Raw genomic sequence first — 20,376 nt, forward strand, 5'->3', positions numbered from 1 at the left:
GATGAACGGAGGTCTTCCGAGTTCAGAAAGACATAAGGGTAAGCCATTAATTACATTATTTTCATTTTTGGGGCGAACTATCCTTATTTAGTAGTCACGCTGTTCCCTTTGGGTCGGGGGCTAAAACACAAGCTTATACAGTATGTAAATATACACACAGACAATGACGCCCCCCGCTGCACGATAGAATCTCCGGAAAAACAAGCTTATTTTAACCGCAAAATGTACACTTTTAAATATACAAAAACTGCTATCTCAAACATGGAGAGGCTTCTTCGTGATCTCAACTAACAGATTCTGCAATTTTGAAAAAGAAAGTTTCTAATTTTCTCGAAACTTATATATATATATATAGATATATAGATAGATAGATAGATAGATAGATAGATAGATAGATACACTGTAAGAAATTGCTGTAATTTTTACAGTAAATTTTTAGAATAGGTCACTGTAATTTGAAAATTACAGTGCTACTGTATTTTGCTATGAATTGTGGGAGCATGCTAAATGACCGATGTTAATTTTACAGTCATGTCTACAATACTGTAGTTTTGAAATAAGCTAATATGTAAATGCTGCAGGAGAACATGTATGTAATAACACTTATTGTTTTATTTTATATATAATTTTTATATTTAAAAAGACAGCTGTGGCACTAGTTTTGGCCCTTTATAATAACCTAAACTGTAATAAATGCAGATTGTAAATGAATTATAAACATGCATGAAGATTTTGTTAACTGTACACATCTACTGGTTCTAAAATGTTTGCTTAAAAACACATTTAAACAACTTCTGCGTAGCCAGTTCGTTCATGTCGTGACATCACCAGCGCGCGCTGCACATGCGCATTGCGAGTTTGCGCGCCTGCCGGTGTACACAGACAGAGTTGGAATGAGGAGTGGGGAAATCTTGTTGCATCCGACAAATCTTCCTTCGTTAAAGTAATATTTTTGTGTTTTCACATTGCAAAGACTAGATTGTCCGTCTAGTTTAGCGTTAGTTTCATTGCTGAGTTTATTGGGCGAGTGTAGCACATATTTTGTTGTGATTAGCGCGTGTTGGTTCGACGCACATGTTACAAATGTTTTTTTTTGTTGTTTTAACTGTAAGCGTGTGTGATTTTTATATTTGTACTTGAGTTCGTTATAAAGTTGCCGTTCACATGCTTTTTTGCTGATGTTGAATAAGCTTGTAAAGTCGTGATTTTTGCAGAGTTGTGTCATTCCGTTTAACATGTTAATCTGTCAGTTCTGTAAAAACGAGAGCAGTACACTTACTAGTTTTGTGCAGCATATGAAACTGCATAGAAATGTGCCTAATTCACAATTTCAATGTGGTGTGCCTAACTGCCAGTATGTTTTCTCTAAGTTTTCTTCATTAAAGTCACACATATACAGACGTCACAGGTCTGATAAGGACTCTGAGCCACAGGTATGTGATACACCACTGAAATGCCATGTAGAATTTTGTGAAATTCAATGTGGGACCCTAAAACAGTTTCTATCTCATTTGAAGAACCATATTGAGTCTGGACTGGAGATCCAGTGCCCTTTTGGATGCAACAGGACGTTTAAGGTAAGCTCCACATTCGCATCACATGTGTCACGGACACACAAAAAGTGCTCTGTAAACCATTTGATAGGCCCTGCTGTGCCTGTGGAAGCACGAATGTTGGATGTTTTGTCTGAAAGCGATAGGTCAGAGGTTGCTGAGCAAAATTTTCCTGAAGTTGTGGATGAATCTCTTTTTCTAAGAAATTTAACCCTTTTCTATCTGAAACTACAATCAAAATTGCTATTACCTGAGTCTACCATTCAAGGTATTGTTGAAGAATTTCAAAATATTCATGACATTGGTCAATCTTACTTTCTTGGCAAACTAAGAGAACAACTAGCGTTGCTTGAATTACCAGAGGTGAAGATTGATGAGGTGATTGAACACTTGTCTAAGGAGGATTTGCTGACTGCTTGTAATAGTGGTGTTTTAAGTACAGCACAGAGGAGAAAGACTGTTTTCAAGGAAGAGTTTCACTATGTTGAGCCAGTCCCTGTTTTTCTAGGAGTTAGTGAAAGAAATGGGAAAGAGTGCTTTGCTCAGTACGTCCCACTTAAGCAGACTATACGTTCCCTGTTTCATTGCCAGTCTGTAAGAGATCAGTATCAACAGATGCACTCACAAACAACTGAACATGGTCTGCTTAGGGATGTAAAGGATGGCAAGACTTTTTCTGAAAATTCTCTGTTTCAAACTGATCCTTCATCTCTAGGTTTGATCATATATCAGGATTCGTTTGAGGTTGTGAATCCTTTGGGCTCAGCTAGAAAGAAACACAAATTGCTGGCTGATATTTTACCTCACAACAGGTCAAACATAGATCACATGCAACTTGTGCTTCTGTGTAATGAGCAAGATTTTAAGCAGTTTGGATCTACTCATGTTTTTAGATCACTAATTGAAGATCTCAAAGATCTTGAACAAAATGGTGTTGTTTTAAATGATGGAAAAACTTTGAAAGCTTCTTTGTGTTCTATCATAGGTGACAACCTGGGATCCCACACTATCGGTGGCTTTGTTGAGAACTTTAGCCGAAGCACACATTTTTGCAGGTATTGTTTAATTGACAGACCTGCATTTCATGCCACACCTTTGGAACCTGCTATGAAGCGAACGGTAGAGTCATATAATAGAAATATTCAGGAACTGGCTGCTGGTGGTGAAAATGCAGTTGATGGAGTCAAATTTAACTCCCCTTTCAATCAATTGAGTTCTTTTCATGTTTGTCAGCCTGGTCTGCCCCCCTGCCTTGGCCATGACCTCTTTGAGGGGGTTGTGGCATCTGATGTTAAGATGTTCATTGATTACTTGGTAAATCAAGAGAAATGCTTTACTTACACGGAGCTTAATTCTTATATTAAGCAGTTTGAGTACACAGGAAATGATGCAGCCAGTAAACCAGCCGAGATTTACTTCAGGAGTCCGAAGCTTTGTGGTCATGCGATTCAGAACTGGTGTTTTTTAAGACTTTTGCCAGTTATTGTTGGACATTGAATTAAGCATCCAGAATCAGAAGTGTGGCAGCTTGTTCTACTACTAAGACAAATTGTAGAGCTAATTTGTGCACCAGCAATACTGGAAGATCAGGTCGCTTATCTGAAAGTGCTCATTGATCAGTACATTCATTTTAGGTGTGTGACTTTCCCCTCTGAGCCTCTCAAGCCTAAACATCACTACTTAAGCCATTATCCTGAGCTGATAATACAATTTGGGCCACTGATTCGCTTATGGACCATGCGGTTTGAAAGTAAACATACCTATTTTAAACAATGTGCTAGAAAATTGCACAACTTCAAAAACCTATGTGCAACCCTTGCAGAGAGGCACCAACTTCTCCAGGCCTATTTAAGTGCAGGAAACCTCTTTCAACTTTCTGTGCAAGTTGAGAGAGGCTCTGGATTTTATTGTGATGATTACAATGAAGCAATCAAGGAATCAGTTGAACATTTCAATTTTGAGCCAGGCAATACATTAGTAGCTACTGAAATCACTTTCAAGGGAACAAAGTACAGGAAAGGCATGGTTGTCCTTTTGGCCTGTAAAGATGAGGGTTTGGAGGTTGGCAGAATTAAGCTAATCCTTGTTCATGAGAATTCAGTAGTCTACTTTGTGTCTGAGAAACGGCATGCTGTGCATTTGATGGATTTGGGTGTATACTGCATAACCAATGATGACCAAAAATATGTCTGTGTACTTCAAGAGGCGTTGTTAGATTATTACCCTCTTCAGGAGTACAAAATATGTGGCTTGCCTGTGGTTGCATTACACCACTCTTTTCCATCTTTTTAAGGGATGTCCAATTTGGAGGAGATAAAACTTGCCATCTGCTCTTCGTTACCTTTTCTCTCTGATGAAACGTTACAAAAATTGATGCATGGTCTTACTGCCGTTGGAGTTGAGACAAAAGCTGACCTCCTCTATGTGAAGGAAGAAGACCTTTTGGAATATCTCAGACCAATTCAATGTCGCAAACTACTAGATGCATGGAAAAATAAAGGTATTTTTGAAATTGTCGTCCAGCACTGAAATTACAAAAAGGTCATTGCAACTATTCTCAAAATTGTAAAACCATAATTGTGAGTTATAAGTCACACGTTGTATAAACTTGATAAATATCCATTTCAACTTTCTCAATTGTAACAAGGAGGAAAAACAACAACAAAAAGTCAGAATTTTAAGATATAACTCACGATTGTAAAAGATAAAAAGTTGTAATTACCTTTTTATTCATGTTCGAAACCACCTTCTATGAAAATGTCTTTGTTACTAATGTCCATTTGAAAAGTATGGTTAAATGTTTCATGTTCAAATTTGGTTGTGTTTAGAACAAGACCACTGCTTGAGAGCCCCACATCCATCAAGTCAAGTTCTTTCAGATACTCTGGGCCCAGGATCAGCAAGTCCTTCTAGCTGTACATCATCATCTTGCTCTTCTCAAAGTTCTTCTGCTTCCTCTTCTGCATCCTCTTCCTGGCCTGAAACATTTAAGGTGCCTTTGGAAGTTATGCCTTCTGGAATAAAATTGGCAATCGCAAATAAGAAAAGACCATCTCCAGCTGATCGAAGGCACCTGGTAAGGGTGTTAGTTGATTGCATGCGAAAACATGAAGTTAACCCATCAAGGGCACAGTGCCAGATTGTTGTCCACAACATTATCAAACAGTATCCAGACAGCTTTGCTGATATTCTGGCTGACGGTACAAAAATAGGTAGCGGGTATGCCTCTTTGCTCTTACAAGTTAAAACTCGTGTTGAACATGTTAACAGAAACAACACTTTAGCTCGTCGGAGAAAAGAACGATTGCGGCCATCATGTGGAACCATTTGCCAGAGCTCAAGAAGACCGGCTGATCAATATGGCTGTGTCAGATGGCAGCCACAGGAGCTTCCTGAAGGAGAAAATGACGACTCCCTAGAAGAAAAGCGTAAGCAAATGTTACAGCTTCATTCCACTGATGGTTCCTCTGGAGCCACTAGAGGAGAACTTTACAAGTTGATGGAGGTCACATATTACCGTCAGCGCCGTGATATATATGCCAATCCACCTCTGCCAGTGTCTGAAGTAAAGAAATCCTGGCCTTACCTGTTTTGTCTTAAGGGGATGTTTTTGCACTTCCATTTGCTTACCGACATTGCATTACTCCAGAGAATCATGGAGAGCATTGAAGGGAAAGGAAAGAGGATTCTGAGATTTTTTCAGGAAAAGCCAACAAACGATGACGTGCGTGCTGTTCTGTCAAAGTATAAAGATGAAAATTCCCTGGTCCTGTGTCTCCTGCACCTCTTAATGGCCCATTTTAAAGAGAAATCAGAGTTCCTTCTAATTGAAGCTGACGTAGGTATTTTATTTTAATGTCCTGTTTATATGAAATGTACATATTTTTTAATGCAAGCTTTTATTTTGTTTATTTTAGGAAGCAGCAACTGCAGCCGACATGGAGAGGGGTGGATTACCAGATTCACCCACACTGATCATCCAAGGTAATTTGATTTGTGTCCTTGTGTCATCATTATACAAAATATTCTTTGCTTTCTACTGTAATCACCAGTATCTCTTATTTTGTAGTGTTATTATGTCTGTATAATTTTTAGTTTTATAAGATGCCCACACTGCAATAAAGAGTTTATCTTTGTTTATCTTCGATTATTTTAATAAACCTACTTTCAGAAAATTTTACTAATTTTAAGCAAATATAAGTAAATATTTATTTTTAAACAAGACAATTTTTTGCAATTTTTCTTCTCTAGTAAATGCATTTTAATGTTATATATGTCATTTTATATATTTAGAGTGAAAAAAGACAGAATTACTAAGATGAGCTCTTTTTTTTTCAGTGGATGAACCATACTTTCACAACCTTTACTCTATATAGGTGAATCAATGAGCCCAAACAAATGGATGTTGGCAGTTGAAAGGGAAGTTGTCCTGGGCCCATGTTCAGAGGAAATTGTTGAGGGTCTGGCAGCATTGTTTTCGACCTATTACAACTTAAACCTGGCTTATCAGACTGAAGCTGCGTGTACACTTGAATTTGTTCAGAGGTAAGTCAGAGCATAAACTCTTTATAACTCTATATTTGAATAAAAATGTTTTTATTATTCTTCATATATCATAATTTGCACATGCAGAAAACAGAATGGGATAAACACACCTGCGTTTATCCCATTCTGTTCATGTGGATTTTGAGACTTTAATTTTGCCCTTTAAAGCATTATGGGGCGGTTTCCCGGACCAGGATTAGCTTAATCCAGGACTAAGCCTTAGTTTAATTAGGAAATATAACTAGTTTTAACAAACATGCCTTACTAAAAACATTACCTGTGTGCATTTTGAGGTAAAACAAAGGGTACTGATTTATTTTAAGATATGTCAGTGCAAGTTCTTTTCAGTTTGGAGAGCTCTTAAAAGTGTTTAAGTCTAGGACTAGTCTAATCCCTGTCCGGGAAACCACCCCTATATTAGCCAAATACAAACAACTATTAATAATTGAACCAATCAAATGCCTTTCATTTGGTGTCCACAAACTTCAGTAATGTGCATCAATTTGTAAAAACAGACATTTCTGAATTCAGTGATTAAATTTTGAATCAGTACATCACAATTTGTCCATGCAAAAAGACTGTGCATGCGTGAATCAGGCGACACGTGCTTTCATCCTGATCAGTTCCTTTGTATTTTATGGCTTTGGTTTTGTGGTTTGCATTTAACTGAACTGGATGAATGCACATGCGTCACCTGGTTCACAAAAGCACATCTTTGTTTTTGCATTCACAAATTGTAATATAATGATACAAAATATCATAATTATTCATATATATAAAATATAAATATTCACAAATATGTCTCTGTTTGTACAAATCGATGCACATTATTGTATTTTGTCGACACAAAATGAAAGGCATTTGTTTGGTTAATCAATTAATAGTTGTTTGTATGTGGCTAATTTAATGCTTTAAATGGCGAAGCATGTCTCGAGATCCGGGTGAACGGAGTGGGATAAACGCAGGCTTGTCACCGTATCCACTAATGCTTTTTTGTATGTCCAAATTACAGGTACCGGTCATATAATTAGAATATCATGAAAAAGTTGATTTATTTCACTAATTCCATTCAAAAAGTGAAACTTTTATATTATATTGATTTATTACATGGATTGATATACAGTATTTTGCGCACTATAATACTGCGGTGGCCGGGGTGCTGCGGGCGTTGTGGCTTTGTTGTTTGCCAGTCATACTGAAATATTTTATTATTATTAAATTGTTTTTTCATACTGAAACGTTTCGACAGAGCGCCTTGATCCATATATAAGGCGCTCCGGATTATAAGGCGCACTGTCGTTTTTTTTTTAAATTAGAGGCTTTTAAGTGCGCTTTATAATCCGGAGCGCCTTATATATGGATCAAGGCGCTCTGTCGAAACGTTTCAGTATGAAAAAACTATTTAATAATAATAAAATGTTTCAGTACGACTGGTAAACAACAAAGCCGCAACGCTTGCAGCATTTTGGCTATCGTAGTCAGTAAACACAGGTCCACGTTTGGAAAGAGTGAGCAAGGCTGGGAGATATTGTTAATATGCACGTCAACATTTGAACAACGTTACCATAGGGATGTTCATATCAGTTAATTTTCCCGACTGACAACCGCAGCTTATTAACCGTTAACTTATAAGATGTTAATAACCGTTAACTTATAAGATGTTAATATTAAGTTGTCATTGAGTAAAAATACAGTTGACTGTTGCCTGTGACCTTGTAAAAACTGTAACGGGTGTGCTTTAAAGAAAGCGATGAAGGTGAGAATCCATATGCAAAAGGTGTTTATTGTAAAATCCCAAGGGCCAGCAAACAAATCCATACAGGGTAAATCCAACAATCGTAATCCAAATATCAGGCTAGGTTCAGGGCAGGCAGAGTAACAATCAAAATCCAGAAACAGGCACAGGTCAAAACAGGAACAGATACAGATAACAGATCAAACAGGATAAACAGAATACAGGCAGATAAACAGAATGTGGCGATGTAATAATCAGCCAGGAGCAGGTGAACAGGATGTGACTTATATACAAGAACAAACAGGAAGTGTGAAGTGAAACATGGCAGGATGTATATCAAAATAAAAGCCAGAACAGAACAGGATGTCAAAATAAAAGTCCAAAATACAAAAATACACAGAACACAAGTAAACACAGAACAAAACCTTACAGAACCCCCCCTCTAAAGGGCGACTCCCGGAGCCCAACAAACAAATCATAAAGTCCAATAGAGGGTGGGCGGGCGGGTCAGGACCTCTTGGCAATGGCAGGGCAGTTCATGAGAGGTCCTGGGTCATGTGGCCAGGATGGTCCAGGATCATGGGGCAGGCTAGGACCTGGGTCATGGGTCAGGCTAGGACCTGGGTCATGGGGCAGGCTAGGACCTGGGTCATGGGGCATGCTAGGTCCTGGTTCATGGGGCAGGCTAGGACCTGGGTCATGGGGCAGGCTAGGACCTGGGTCATGGGGCAGGCTAGGACCTGGGTCATGGGGCAGGCTAGGACCTGGGTCATGGGGCAGGCTAGGACCTGGGTCATGGGGCAGGCTAGGACCTGGGTCATGGGGCAGGCTAGGACCTGGGTCATGGGGCAGGCTAGGACCTGGGTCATGGGGCAGGCTAGGACCTGGGTCATGGGGCCGGCTAGGACCTGGGTCATGGGGCAGGCTAGGACCTGGGTCATGGGGCAGGCTAGGACCTGGGTCATGGGGCAGGAATAGACCTGGAACACAAGGAAAGGAAGGGTCTGAGCACACTTCGGCCTCCGCCTTGGTGTCCTCTGCCTCCTTCCTGTGTCCGGGTACTACCCCCCCCAAAAAAAAACTTGGGAAAGCTTCCGTGGACCAGGGTGATGATATTCCAGATGGTGGACCAGACGAATCAGATGAGTCAGTTGAGCCAGGTGAATCAGACGGGACAGGTAAGCCAGACGAATCAGACGGGACAGACGAATCGGGCAGGACAGACGAATCGGGCAGGACAGACGAATCGGGCAGGACAGACGAATCGGGCAGGACAGACGAATCGGGCAGGACAGACGAAACGGGCAGATCAGACGAGTCGGGCAGATCAGACGAGTCGGGCAGATCAGACGAGTCGGGCAGATCAGACGAGTCGGGCAGATCAGACGAGTCGGGCAGATCAGATGAGTTGGGTGAAGCTGATTCAGGGCCTTGAGGAACCTCGGGAACAACAAAGCAGAAGGCAGACCAGACGCACCACAGGGCTATGGCGAATTCAGAGATAACAGAGTTCATGAGACATACCTCTGTGGTCGTCGGTTCAAGCAGGGTGGCCATCTTGACGTCAGGTGCTGGGTGGATAATAGCCCTCATGAGTGAGGGTGTGGTGCTGATGATAGCTCTCTGAAATACAGGTGCAGGAATGATGGTAGCTCTCTCGAGAACAGGTGCAGAAATAGGCAAGATGGTGGCAGTTTTCGGGACAGACAGGATGGTGGTGGTTTTCTTGAAGACAGGTGCAGGTGCAGAGACAGGCAGGATGGCGGCCATTTTGGGAACAGGCAGGGTGGCGGCCATTTTAGGGACAGGCAGGATGGCGGCCATTTTGTGAACAGGCATGGTGGCGGCCATTTTGTGCTCAGGCATAGACAGAGCAGGCATAACGGGTACAGGTGTAGGCATAACAGGCAGGACATGGTGTGGCGTGTTGGGAATAGCCTCTGGTTTGCTATCCGCAACACCCACCGTGAAGGGAGAGCCACACAACAACAGGGCAAAGTCAATATAACTCTCCAGGGACCAGGCAGACATATCACGTGGCATACATAAGCGCAACCATTCATCCAATGCATTATAAAAAAATGGTTTCAAAGTGTCCTCATCATAATGCACTTGATTACTTAAATCCAAAAAGTCACTTACAAAATCCTCAATAGGCCGGTGGTTCTGACGGAGTTCTAGCAGGGCATAAACAGGTTTCATGGTGCTGGTGGGAGATTACTGACCTTTGCTGGATTCCGGGTTATGGCTGATTATTCTGTAACGGGTGTGCTTTAAAGAAAGCGATGAAGGTGAGAATCCATATGCAAAAGGTGTTTATTGTAAAATCCCAAGAAGGGCCAGCAAACAAATCCATACAGGGTAAATCCAACAATCGTAATCCAAATATCAGGCTAGGTTCAGGGCAGGCAGAGTAACAATCAAAATCCAGAAACAGGCACAGGTCAAAACAGGAACAGATACAGATAACAGATCAAACAGGATAAACAGAATACAGGCAGATAAACAGAATGTGGCGATGTAATAATTAGCCAGGAGCAGGTGAACAGGATGTGACTTATATACAAGAACAAACAGGAAGTGTGAAGTGAAACATGGCAGGATGTATATCAAAATAAAAGCCAGAACAGGATGTCAAAATAAAAGTCCAAAATGAAGAGTTTGGTTCCAAAACGCGATAAACGCCATTTTTGAAAAAAATGAGTTACTGCCAAAACAGGGTTCTTGCAGGTTTCAGCAAGTTAAATTTAAGACCTTTTTAAGAAATTTTAAGACCATTATGAGTCAAATTTAAGACCAACACGACACATTACTAGAAGCATTCGAATGATCTCAGAAATTCTCAAAACGTTATATTTTTATTGATTCAGTTATAGAAACATATAAAATGAACACAGTTTTAAAACAGATAATCAAAATACATGGAAATTCATTATGCTTAACCCTATTAAACAGCGAGTGTTGAAGGCGACAAATTCTACCCACAGCACTTTAGGAAGACACTTCTGACAATGGAAGCCCAAAAAGCTTGGGCGTCACGTGATTCATAGAGACTTCAGTTAGTTCCTGGAAGCTCATAGTGACCCATTAAAACACATTGAGTTAGAGGCAAAGAGCTGTAATTTTTCTTACTTAATAGTCAAGAAATGCATTGATTTACAATATTTATATCACACTAATATGTGAAGAGTTTGGTTCCAAAACGCAATAAATCCATTTTGACAAATTTCGGTAAAAACGTGTTTTCTATACCAAGAAAGTGACAAGATGAAAACCAGAATTTTCTGTTACAAACTTTCACATAGCATCTTTAGGTTATAAAAACATAAAAAATTCAAATCCATAACTTGATTTTCAAAGATTTATTATAAAAACGAATTCTTTTTTCCACAAAATGCAATAAATCCATGACAGTTTTTTATTTCAAAATGCTATAAATCTATTAAATCAATGTATAAATGTGCATTCATCTTTACCATTTTATATTTATTTAGTTGACTAGTGGTATACAATGATTAAAAAATAAACATTAATGGCATTAACCAAAACACTTACTTTGTTATATTAAGAACACAATGTTTTAGCATGAGAAGCTTGATGCTGTCTGGAGAACAAGCAACCGAGTGCCTCTCGCGGAAATTATTAGCTGTTGATGGCTTACGTTTCTTTCCCGTCACAGAAAACCATCACAGGTTTGGCAATGCTATTAAAGTATTATTTTGTTTTGTTTGTTGATCACGAAGTACAAAGTAGATGAGGAAAACTAGGACTCCGTGTACTCAGCGCGCCGCCATGTTTGTTTACATTGCGTGAATGGTCCGCTGTAATATCAGAAATGGATTTATTGCATTCTGTAAAAAAGCAGGAGTGGCGTTTGTCGCATTTTGGGAAAAAAGGGAGAAAAGATGACAGAATATCACGGCGGGTATTGGATTTTGCGTAAAATTAATTATTTACTTTTAACTACTGACCTGATATAATACTGATTTTGGCAGTAACTCATTTTTTTCAAAAATGGCGTTTATTGCGTTTTGGAACCAAACTCTTCATGTGTAAGTAGTATTTTTATAAAATTCTATTAACAAATGTTTTTTGACAAATAAAATCCACTAATATAAGATCAGTTAGTATGGTCAGCCGCTGGTTTGTGCCCAGTTTTACACTGCCTCATACAACTTTAAAGCTTTAAAATGCATCACACTGTGTAGTACGTAAGCTTGTAGGGGAGGTTTCCCAGACAGGGATTAGACTAGTTTTAAGAGCTTTCCAAACTTGAAAACAATTTGCACTGACATATCTTAAAATACATCAAAATGCACACAAGTAATGGTTTTAGTAAGGCATGTTTATTTAAACTAGTTACATGTCATAATTAAACTAAGGCCTAGTCCTGGTTTAAACTAATCCCTGTCCGGGAAACCACCCAATAATGTTTATGCATGTTTATAATGTACAACTGACTGTGTGCTGTGCCTGTTTCATATACAAAGAACAAAAGATCACTTTCAATTATTATTAATCCCTAAAAGCATTAATATATGCATTTTATTAATACAACTTATTCATAAATTAATTTATTGCATTTAATTGAATACAGAATCACAGAGCCAAAAACACTTCACCCATACGTTTTATGCATAAATATGCACTATTTACAGCCATCACGTTTAATAGCCTCTCTAATTACACAATAACGGATTAATCTGCCTTAAGAAAACGAAATTTACCATTAAAAGGCTGTTTGATATGTGTTGCTAACATTATCCACTAAGACCGTTTCTCAATCCGAAGGCTGTAGCCTCCGAAGGGTCGCATTTCTAAGATGGATACGTCATAAAAACTGTCTTATTTCAGAATATTAACTTTAAATTAACTTTAAAATATTGATTAATATTCTTAGTTAATCGTTAATTGTTGTAATATGCTTATGACTTGCGAATGTAATGCTCAGTTAACTTAAATAAACCAGGCGATGCCGTTTGCAGCTCTGATTCTACCGCTGTTCATTTAACCGTAACTCTTGAAGCATTTGCGCTATCAAAAAAGTTTGAATTGTCCCTAAAAGAAGACAATTGCACTTTTTGGAAATATATGGTTTATTACGGTACTTTCTTGCTTTCCGTTTGCCAATCGCTGCTGTTTGTGGAGATCTGAAGGGGGAGCGCGTTAGGTTCAAGTGCATTGCAGCAGAGAGCAATATTAAAGTTTAAAATATAAAACTGTGTAACACTAAAGTTGACACGCTGTTGGTGGCTCGTGACTCGACGACCCGACTGTTTAAGATGATTTTCAATAAAGCAGTGTTGATTTTTGTTCGCTTCTGTCTATGTTTCAGAAGCTAACAAATGCTCAGGTAACCACGGGCTATTAAATTACTCCGAAAAAGATTTTTGCTTATACAAAACAAAATTTAAGGATTGTTTTCCGCCAAATCCACAGTATACAGTCAGATCACAACACCTGAAATATAGAAAAGTGCGGAACGTTTTTTTTTTAGAGACCCACCTTCATACACTTTCTGCCTCCGCCACTGATTAAGTTAATTCTTCAGCGTTTTAAATTACTATTTTATTTTCTGCGGACAACGCTTTTCGGGAATGAACAGAGGTAAGAAATTTAAGACTTGGGTAAATTAAATTTAAGACCTGGAATAAAAATCCTGGTGTTTTTAAGACTTTTTAAGGCCTTAAATTTAACATTCTGAATTTTAGACTTTTTAAGACTTTTTAAGACCCCGCGGGAACCCTGCAAAATCAGTATTATATCAGGTAAGTAGTTAAAAGTAAATTCTTAATTTTACGCAAAATCCAATACCCGCCGTGTTATTCTGTCATCTTTTCTCCCTTTTTTCCCAAAATGCGATAAATGCGTTCTCCTTTTTTACAGAACGCAATAAATCCATTTCTGATATTACAGCCCACCGTTCACGCAATGTAAACAAACAATGGCGGTACACGGAGTCCTAGTTTTCCTCATCTACTTTGTACTTCGTGATCAACAAACAAAACAAAATAATACTTTAATTGCATCGCTAAACCTGTGATGGTTTTCTGTGATGGGAAAGAAACGTAAGCCATCAGCATCTAATATTTTCCCCGAGAGGCACTCGGGAGACGGGTGCTTGTTCTCCCGACAGCAAGCTTCTCATGCTAACACATTGACCCCAGAGGATCTTTTGAAAAACTTTACATAATTTTACTCAAAGTCAACGAAAATCGAGCAGGACCAAAAACATTTTACAGCTGATCTCTGTGAAAGACGTTAAGCGAGGACGTCAAGTAACCGCAATGACAGTGATCTTAATATGACAAAGTAAGTGTTTTGATTAATGACATTAATGTTTATATTTTTAATTAGTGTGTACAACTAGTCAACTAAATGAATATAACATGGCCAAGATGAATGCACATTTATATAGGCTATTGATTCAATAGATTTATAGCATTTTGAATAAAAACTTGTCATGGATTTATTGCATTTTGTGGAAAAAATTATCAGTTTTTATAATAAATCTTTGAAAATCAACTTATGGATTAGAATTTTTTATGTTTTTATAACCTAAAGATGCTATGTGAAAGTTTGTAACAGAAAATAATTGTTTTCATCTTGTCACTTTCTTGGTATAGAAAACACGTTTTTACCAAAATTTGTCAAAATGGATTTATTGCGTTTTGGAACCAAACTCTTCAAATACAAAAATACACAGAACACAAGTAAACACAGAACAAAACCTTACAAAAACAAAACATTTTATTTCATTTGAACGTGCAAACAGCAGTGACAGATCAACAACAGAACCAGTATTCATATCAGATATTCACGCAACATTACCTTATGAAAGAGCATGCGATCAGTCCAGAAGATTAATATCCAAAAAGCGCAGATTGTCTCTATTTCACCTACCACAGTGGCCATTTCTAAAGCAGGATGCATCTCAAAAAGTTATTTTGCGTCGTCTTTCTACGTTTGTGCAAAAAGAGATGTTTATCTGGTCAGGGTCAGAGGCCATCACAAAGGTCTGACCGGTTGTGCGCGAGACCGACCGCGTCATCTTGCTCGTGCACGCGTGCGTCTCCCTTCAGCTTCAAAACCATATTTAAGCACCCACACAAATGATTTCTCATACAAATGATTACTTTATCAGACCGACGGCAGCAATAATTTGTGTAATTTACAGGACATTTACAAATTAAAAGATAGAAAAGTGGCAATGTCCGTCAGCTCATGACGATATTTTTATATTTTTTCTTATAAATATTTTTTGATAATGTTAATCGGTCACAAATTCTTAACTGTGGTTAACGGTTAAATGATCAATATGAACCTTGGAGTGAACAGAGTTGTCAGAACGCTTAATGAAGTTTGACTTATCTGACTGTTCCCTTGAGCACCGCTCTATCTAGTAGATGCATAACGCAAACCCAGTCAAACGTCTGACTGCAGTATCTTCTATTTTATGCGCCTTATATTCCGGTGCGCCCTATATAAGAAAAAGTTCTAAAATAGGCCATTCATTGAAGGTGTGCCTTATAATCTGGTGCGCCTTATAGTGCGGAAAATACGGTATATTTCATATGTTTATTTATTTTAATTTTGATGATTATAACTGACAACTAAAGAAAATCCCAAATTTGGTAACTCAGAAAATTTGAATATTACTTAAGACCAATACAAAGAAAGTATTTTTAGAAATCTGGGCAACTGAAAAGTATGAAGATGAAAAGTATGAGCATGTACAGCACTCAATACTTAGTTGGGGCTCCTTTTGCCTGAATTACTGCAGCAATGCAGCGTGGCATGAAGTCGATCAGTCTGTGGCATTGCTCAGGTGTTATGAGAGCCCAGGTTGTTCTGATAGTGGCCTTCAGCTCTTCTGCATTGTTGGGTCTGGCACATCACATCTTTCTCTTAACAATACCCCATAGATTTTTTATGGAGATAAGGTCAGGCGTGTTTGCTAGCCAATAAAGAACAGAGATACCATTATCCTTAAAGCAGGTACTGGTAGCTTTGGTGTGCAGGTACTGTGTGCAGGTGCCAAGTCTTGTTGGACAATGAAATCTGCATCTCCATAAAGTTGGTCAGCAGCAGGAAGCATGAAGTGCTTGACCTTGGACCTTAGAAAACACAGTGGACCAACACCAGCAGATGGCATGGCACCCCAAACCATCACTGACTGTGAAATCACTACGCCGGACCTTAAGCAACGTGAATTGTGTGCCTCTCCTCTCTTCCTCCAGACTCTGGGATCCGGATTTCCAAAGGAAATGCTAAATTTAGTTTCATCAGAGAACATAACTTTTAAAATTCTGAAATCGATTGCTCATGACTGGCAAGATGGCGGTGGGACGCAGTTTAACAGCACAATGAGTTGTTCCAAACTTTTCGCATTTACTAAACTCTGTGTACACATAGAATGTTCTCAATGCTCGCGTTCCTGTGTAGAGACCCACGTGATACTTCGAGTAAAGTATCACGTTGTGTCGAGCCTTCTTAGTGTTGTAAAAATAGAGATTTTGCGCGCTCAGTGCTTTTGCGCTATTCACTCCCATTCAAAGGCCAGTTTACCAGAAAACGAAAATCTTAAACATCTTAAATGTTGCTCTTTAGTCATAAATATGCTTTTAAGTGAAAGTTTGACTCGTTAACAACGAAAAAACACCCTAAATACCGTTTTTCACCGGAATTCCCCTTTAACTGGCCAGCAAACTCGCCTGACCTTAACCCCATATTGTGAAGAGGAAGATGTGATGTGCCAGACCCAACAATGCAGAAGAGCTGAAGGCCACGAACAGAGCAACCTGGGCTGTCATAACACCTGAGCAGTGCCACAGACTGATTGACTCCATGCCACGCCACATTGCTGCAGTAATTCAGGCAAAAGGAGCCACAAATAAGTATTGAGTGCTGTACATGCTAATGCTTTTCAGTTGCCCAAAATAAAAAAAATAATTTCTTTATTGGTCTTAAATAATATTCTAATTTTCTGAGATGCTGAATTAGGGATTTTCCTTAGTTGTCAGTTATAATCATCAAAATTGAAGAAATAAACATTTGAAATATACCAGGTTGTGTGTAATGAATGAATATAATATACAAGTTTCACTTTTTGATTGGAATTAGTGAAATAAATGGACTTTTGATGATATTCTAATTATATGACCGGCACTTATATGATATAGTATACAAAATAATACATTTTTATTCAGATATATGTCTCTATTGGTACAAATCAATACACATTTATGTAAATTCCGAATTTCACATAATTAAATCTTGTGAATATGTATTTTTTAATTTTTGTGTGTCTAATTTCAAATAAGGCTTTTTTGATAAACCCAGTCTGAATTAAAGGAACTCAACTGTAGTTACTTGTCTTTTTATTTTTGACAGAACTAACCCATAAAAATGATGCCTTTTTTTAGCAAATTTTGATTTCATTGTTTTAGTATATGCTGCTTTTTGGTAACTACATTTCTGGTTGTTTTTTACAGAGGAATTGTGGGCATCAATCCGGAAACTGGATCAAAAGTTGCTGCTGGAAAGCGAGACAATAAATGGCACGGAATGAACCCAAATGTATGCACACTGCTAAGAAAACTGATGGACTTTGAATGGCTTGCCAGTTAATTGCAATGGAACTGAATAAGAGTCAACATTTTCAAGTTTGTGGTTCATTTAAAGTTCATGTACATGCGAATTTAAAGGTAGGCACAGTTAAAATAATTTCTTATGTATTTGTTTAAAAATTTATGACTGAAGTTCAGTCACTAGTCTATGTAATGTGTTCTTTTGTGATGCTTTAAATGCTGCTGTTTTTAGTGGTATCTGCATTGTTGCAGAAGAAAGTTTTCCAAGGCTAAAGCCTTATTTTGCAATCTGTATTGTTGCAGAAGAAAGTAGTTTCTTGTAATTTTGCAGTCTGCATTGTTTTCGAAAGTTGTGTAAACTAGTCCTTAATGTAATGAAAAGTTGCACAATAAATGCATTTGGCTACATCTATGATATCCTGTTATTTTACATTACATTACATTAAATTATATATAGAAATATGCTGTAAAACTGCAGTTAATGATTTACAGTACACTTGTAAAAATCACAGTCTAATTGTAGGTAATGATGTACAGTACACTTGTAAAAATTTACAGTCTTACTGTAGTTTATGGTTTACAGTATACTTGTAAAAGTTTACAGTCATACAGTAGTTTTTGATTTACAGTTCACTTGTAAAAATTACATGCATACTGTAGTTTATGATTTACAGTGTACTTGTAAAAGTTTACAGTTATACTGTAGATTTTGAATTACAGTACACTTGTAAAAAAATACAGTCTTACTGGCAACCAAAATTGCCAGTAATTTGCTGTAAATTTTACAGTAAATTTTTTACAGTGTAGATAGATAGATAGATATGTGTTCAATAAATTGTGGAATACATCTTAAATATGTATAAAATTATATTAAAATATATATACATGATATAAACCTATATAAATAAATATATATATATATATATATATATATATATATATATATATATATATATATATATATATATATATATATATATATATATATATATATGATCTGCACGTGTTGGTGTGAAACATGTCTGCCCTCCTTCTGTGTGTGAGCTCGTTTAAGTGCACTCAGTAGTGTATACACGAAGAGACGGGTTTCAAAAAGCAAGTGAACATAAAATCTTTCTGTTATTGACTAAGGGTGTAACAATTAAACGTGCAAATCCGCGTTTTCTCAATGAATGAATTTGAATGAATTGCGGTGAAATCCAAAAAATCCAAAAGCCAGGGGGCGCTCTCGTGTAGAAACACACTTCGTGCCACAGAAGAAGTAACATTACAAACGCTATTTCAGGAAATGTCTACATAAATATTTATATCGCTGTTCTTCAAATTGTTTCAGGTATTTTCATAATAATAAAGAATATTTAAAATTATTTTGTTTAACGAGTGTTGCTTTTTTAAATGCACGTTATAAACGACTACGACTCATAAACATTTTATATTGATAAGTACTTCCTACTGAAAAAATGACGTAGTACACGCACAAGCTGTGCATGAAACACATAATTCAGAATCGATTTCATACAGTCATTTTTAATGGTACACAATTAATAGTTACATCCCTATTATTGACAGGGCGCATACAAACAAAAGGATCTCATCAGTATTCTTTTTCTAATAAAAACATTAGTTTATGTCTTATTTATAGTTTACAGTCAGAAACCAGTCTGTGCTTATTTGGTCTTAAAGGGACAGTAACCTACTTAAGTCTGTGTCATTAATGTTAATAGCACAACCCAAGACAAAGAGAAAATCACTTCTGTAGCTCTAAAAAATAACAATTATATTAAATTTATACAATAAAGACGGTGTTATGATTAATTTAATTCGATTTCTGTACCTAATGCTAATTTCAGACCTTAATTAATGTGCAACTTTGTTCTTTTTATAAATGTTATTTGTTATTAGATTTTTCCCACCCTTTTTTTGCTGATTTAAAAAAAATTATCCGATCCGTGCCTCAAAAATATAAATATTACCATATAGAATAATATATTACATAATATATTACATTATATATTGCAATATAGGGGTAACCCAAAGGTTGCTGGTTCAAGGCTCACGGCTGATGGGATCAGGGGATCAGTTTTAGGGATCAAGCCCTTTTCTATTTCTCACTATAAATGCATCCTCTAGAACAGTGTTTCCCAACCCTGGTCCTCGGGCACCCCCTCCCAGAAAGTTTTAGATGTCTCCTTATTTAATGCACCTGATTTAACTCATTAGCTTGTTAGGGACACATGTTTACCATTTTGGAAGGAGGCTGATGAGTCAAATCAGGTGTTTTAAATAAGGAGACATCTAAAACTTTCTGGGAGGGGGTGCCCGAGGACCAGGATTGGGAAACACTGCTCTAGAAGACATTATCACTGGTTCGACCTGATGTTCATCCCAGGTCCAATCCAGCCCTGTCCAATCTTTGGGGCCAGGAGCCAGGTTTTTAAGGACTCCCAAAGCAGGCCAGTCTGTGCTTTGAGGCATGGTGAAGTTCAAAGGCAGAGTTGATCCCAGTCTGTTGCAAGAAGCATTTAGAAATTAAACATTGTTGTATTTTATCCAGCGCACAATGTTACCAGTTCGGGAAAAGTTTATAATGTTCATAACGCACAGTCAGAATGGTCCACAGAGAAATGATGGATGGTGTGCTGTGTCATCATCCCTCTGTTAGAAGTGAGATCACTCGAAACACATTAAATACGTGGCTGACATGCATGTTTATTTTGTTTGTGTGATATATTTGTCTTCTCAGAGCAAAATCTTATATTCAGCACTTTTTGAAAAGTAACCGTTGTTTTATTATAGTTAAACCACATTAACCATTTTTCAGGTATTTTACAATTACAATTTACAGTTTATATTACAATGACAGTTTTTATTATTTTTCTAGGGTAGTATGATATCTGTTTGAAAAATCTACTGACTATGCATTTCTTTTCTGCATAGTTTGCATTTCTGAAAG

At 37.6% G+C, this 20,376-nt stretch overlaps 1 protein-coding gene across 3 annotated transcripts; it reads left to right on the forward strand.

Moving 5' to 3' along the window:
- The first annotated feature begins 402 nt into the window (after positions 1–402).
- On the forward strand, positions 403–18,137 carry LOC129441484 (uncharacterized). Of its 3 annotated transcripts, XM_073871754.1 has the most exons (9): positions 403–943; positions 1,371–1,433; positions 1,518–1,577; positions 2,539–2,608; positions 3,847–4,053; positions 4,382–5,395; positions 5,475–5,537; positions 5,930–6,098; positions 17,328–18,137. In XM_073871754.1, exons 5-9 carry the CDS (start codon positions 3,849–3,851, stop codon positions 17,461–17,463), a joined length of 1,587 nt encoding a protein of 528 aa, XP_073727855.1. In that variant the 5' UTR covers positions 403–943; positions 1,371–1,433; positions 1,518–1,577; positions 2,539–2,608; positions 3,847–3,848; the 3' UTR covers positions 17,464–18,137. The 3 variants fall into 3 exon arrangements, with proteins under 3 accessions (XP_073727855.1, XP_073727854.1, XP_073727856.1); XM_073871753.1 differs by having other exon boundaries at positions 403–1,433; XM_073871755.1 differs by lacking the exon at positions 2,539–2,608.
- Positions 18,138–20,376: the final 2,239 nt, after the last annotated feature.

This window comes from Misgurnus anguillicaudatus, chromosome 2 (assembly GCF_027580225.2).
Source record: "Misgurnus anguillicaudatus chromosome 2, ASM2758022v2, whole genome shotgun sequence".
In the NCBI taxonomy this organism is placed as follows: Eukaryota; Metazoa; Chordata; class Actinopteri; order Cypriniformes; family Cobitidae; genus Misgurnus; species Misgurnus anguillicaudatus.

Coding starts and splice junctions, on each gene's coding strand:
- LOC129441484 (XM_073871753.1), top strand. CDS start 1,236: ATGTTAATCTGTCAGTTCTGTAAAAACGAGAGCAGTACACTTACTAGT. Junction 4,054..4,381: donor AGATGCATGGAAAAATAAAG/GTATTTTTGAAA, acceptor GGTTGTGTTTAG/AACAAGACCACTGCTTGAGA. Junction 5,396..5,474: donor TCTAATTGAAGCTGACGTAG/GTATTTTATTTT, acceptor TATTTTAGGAAG/CAGCAACTGCAGCCGACATG.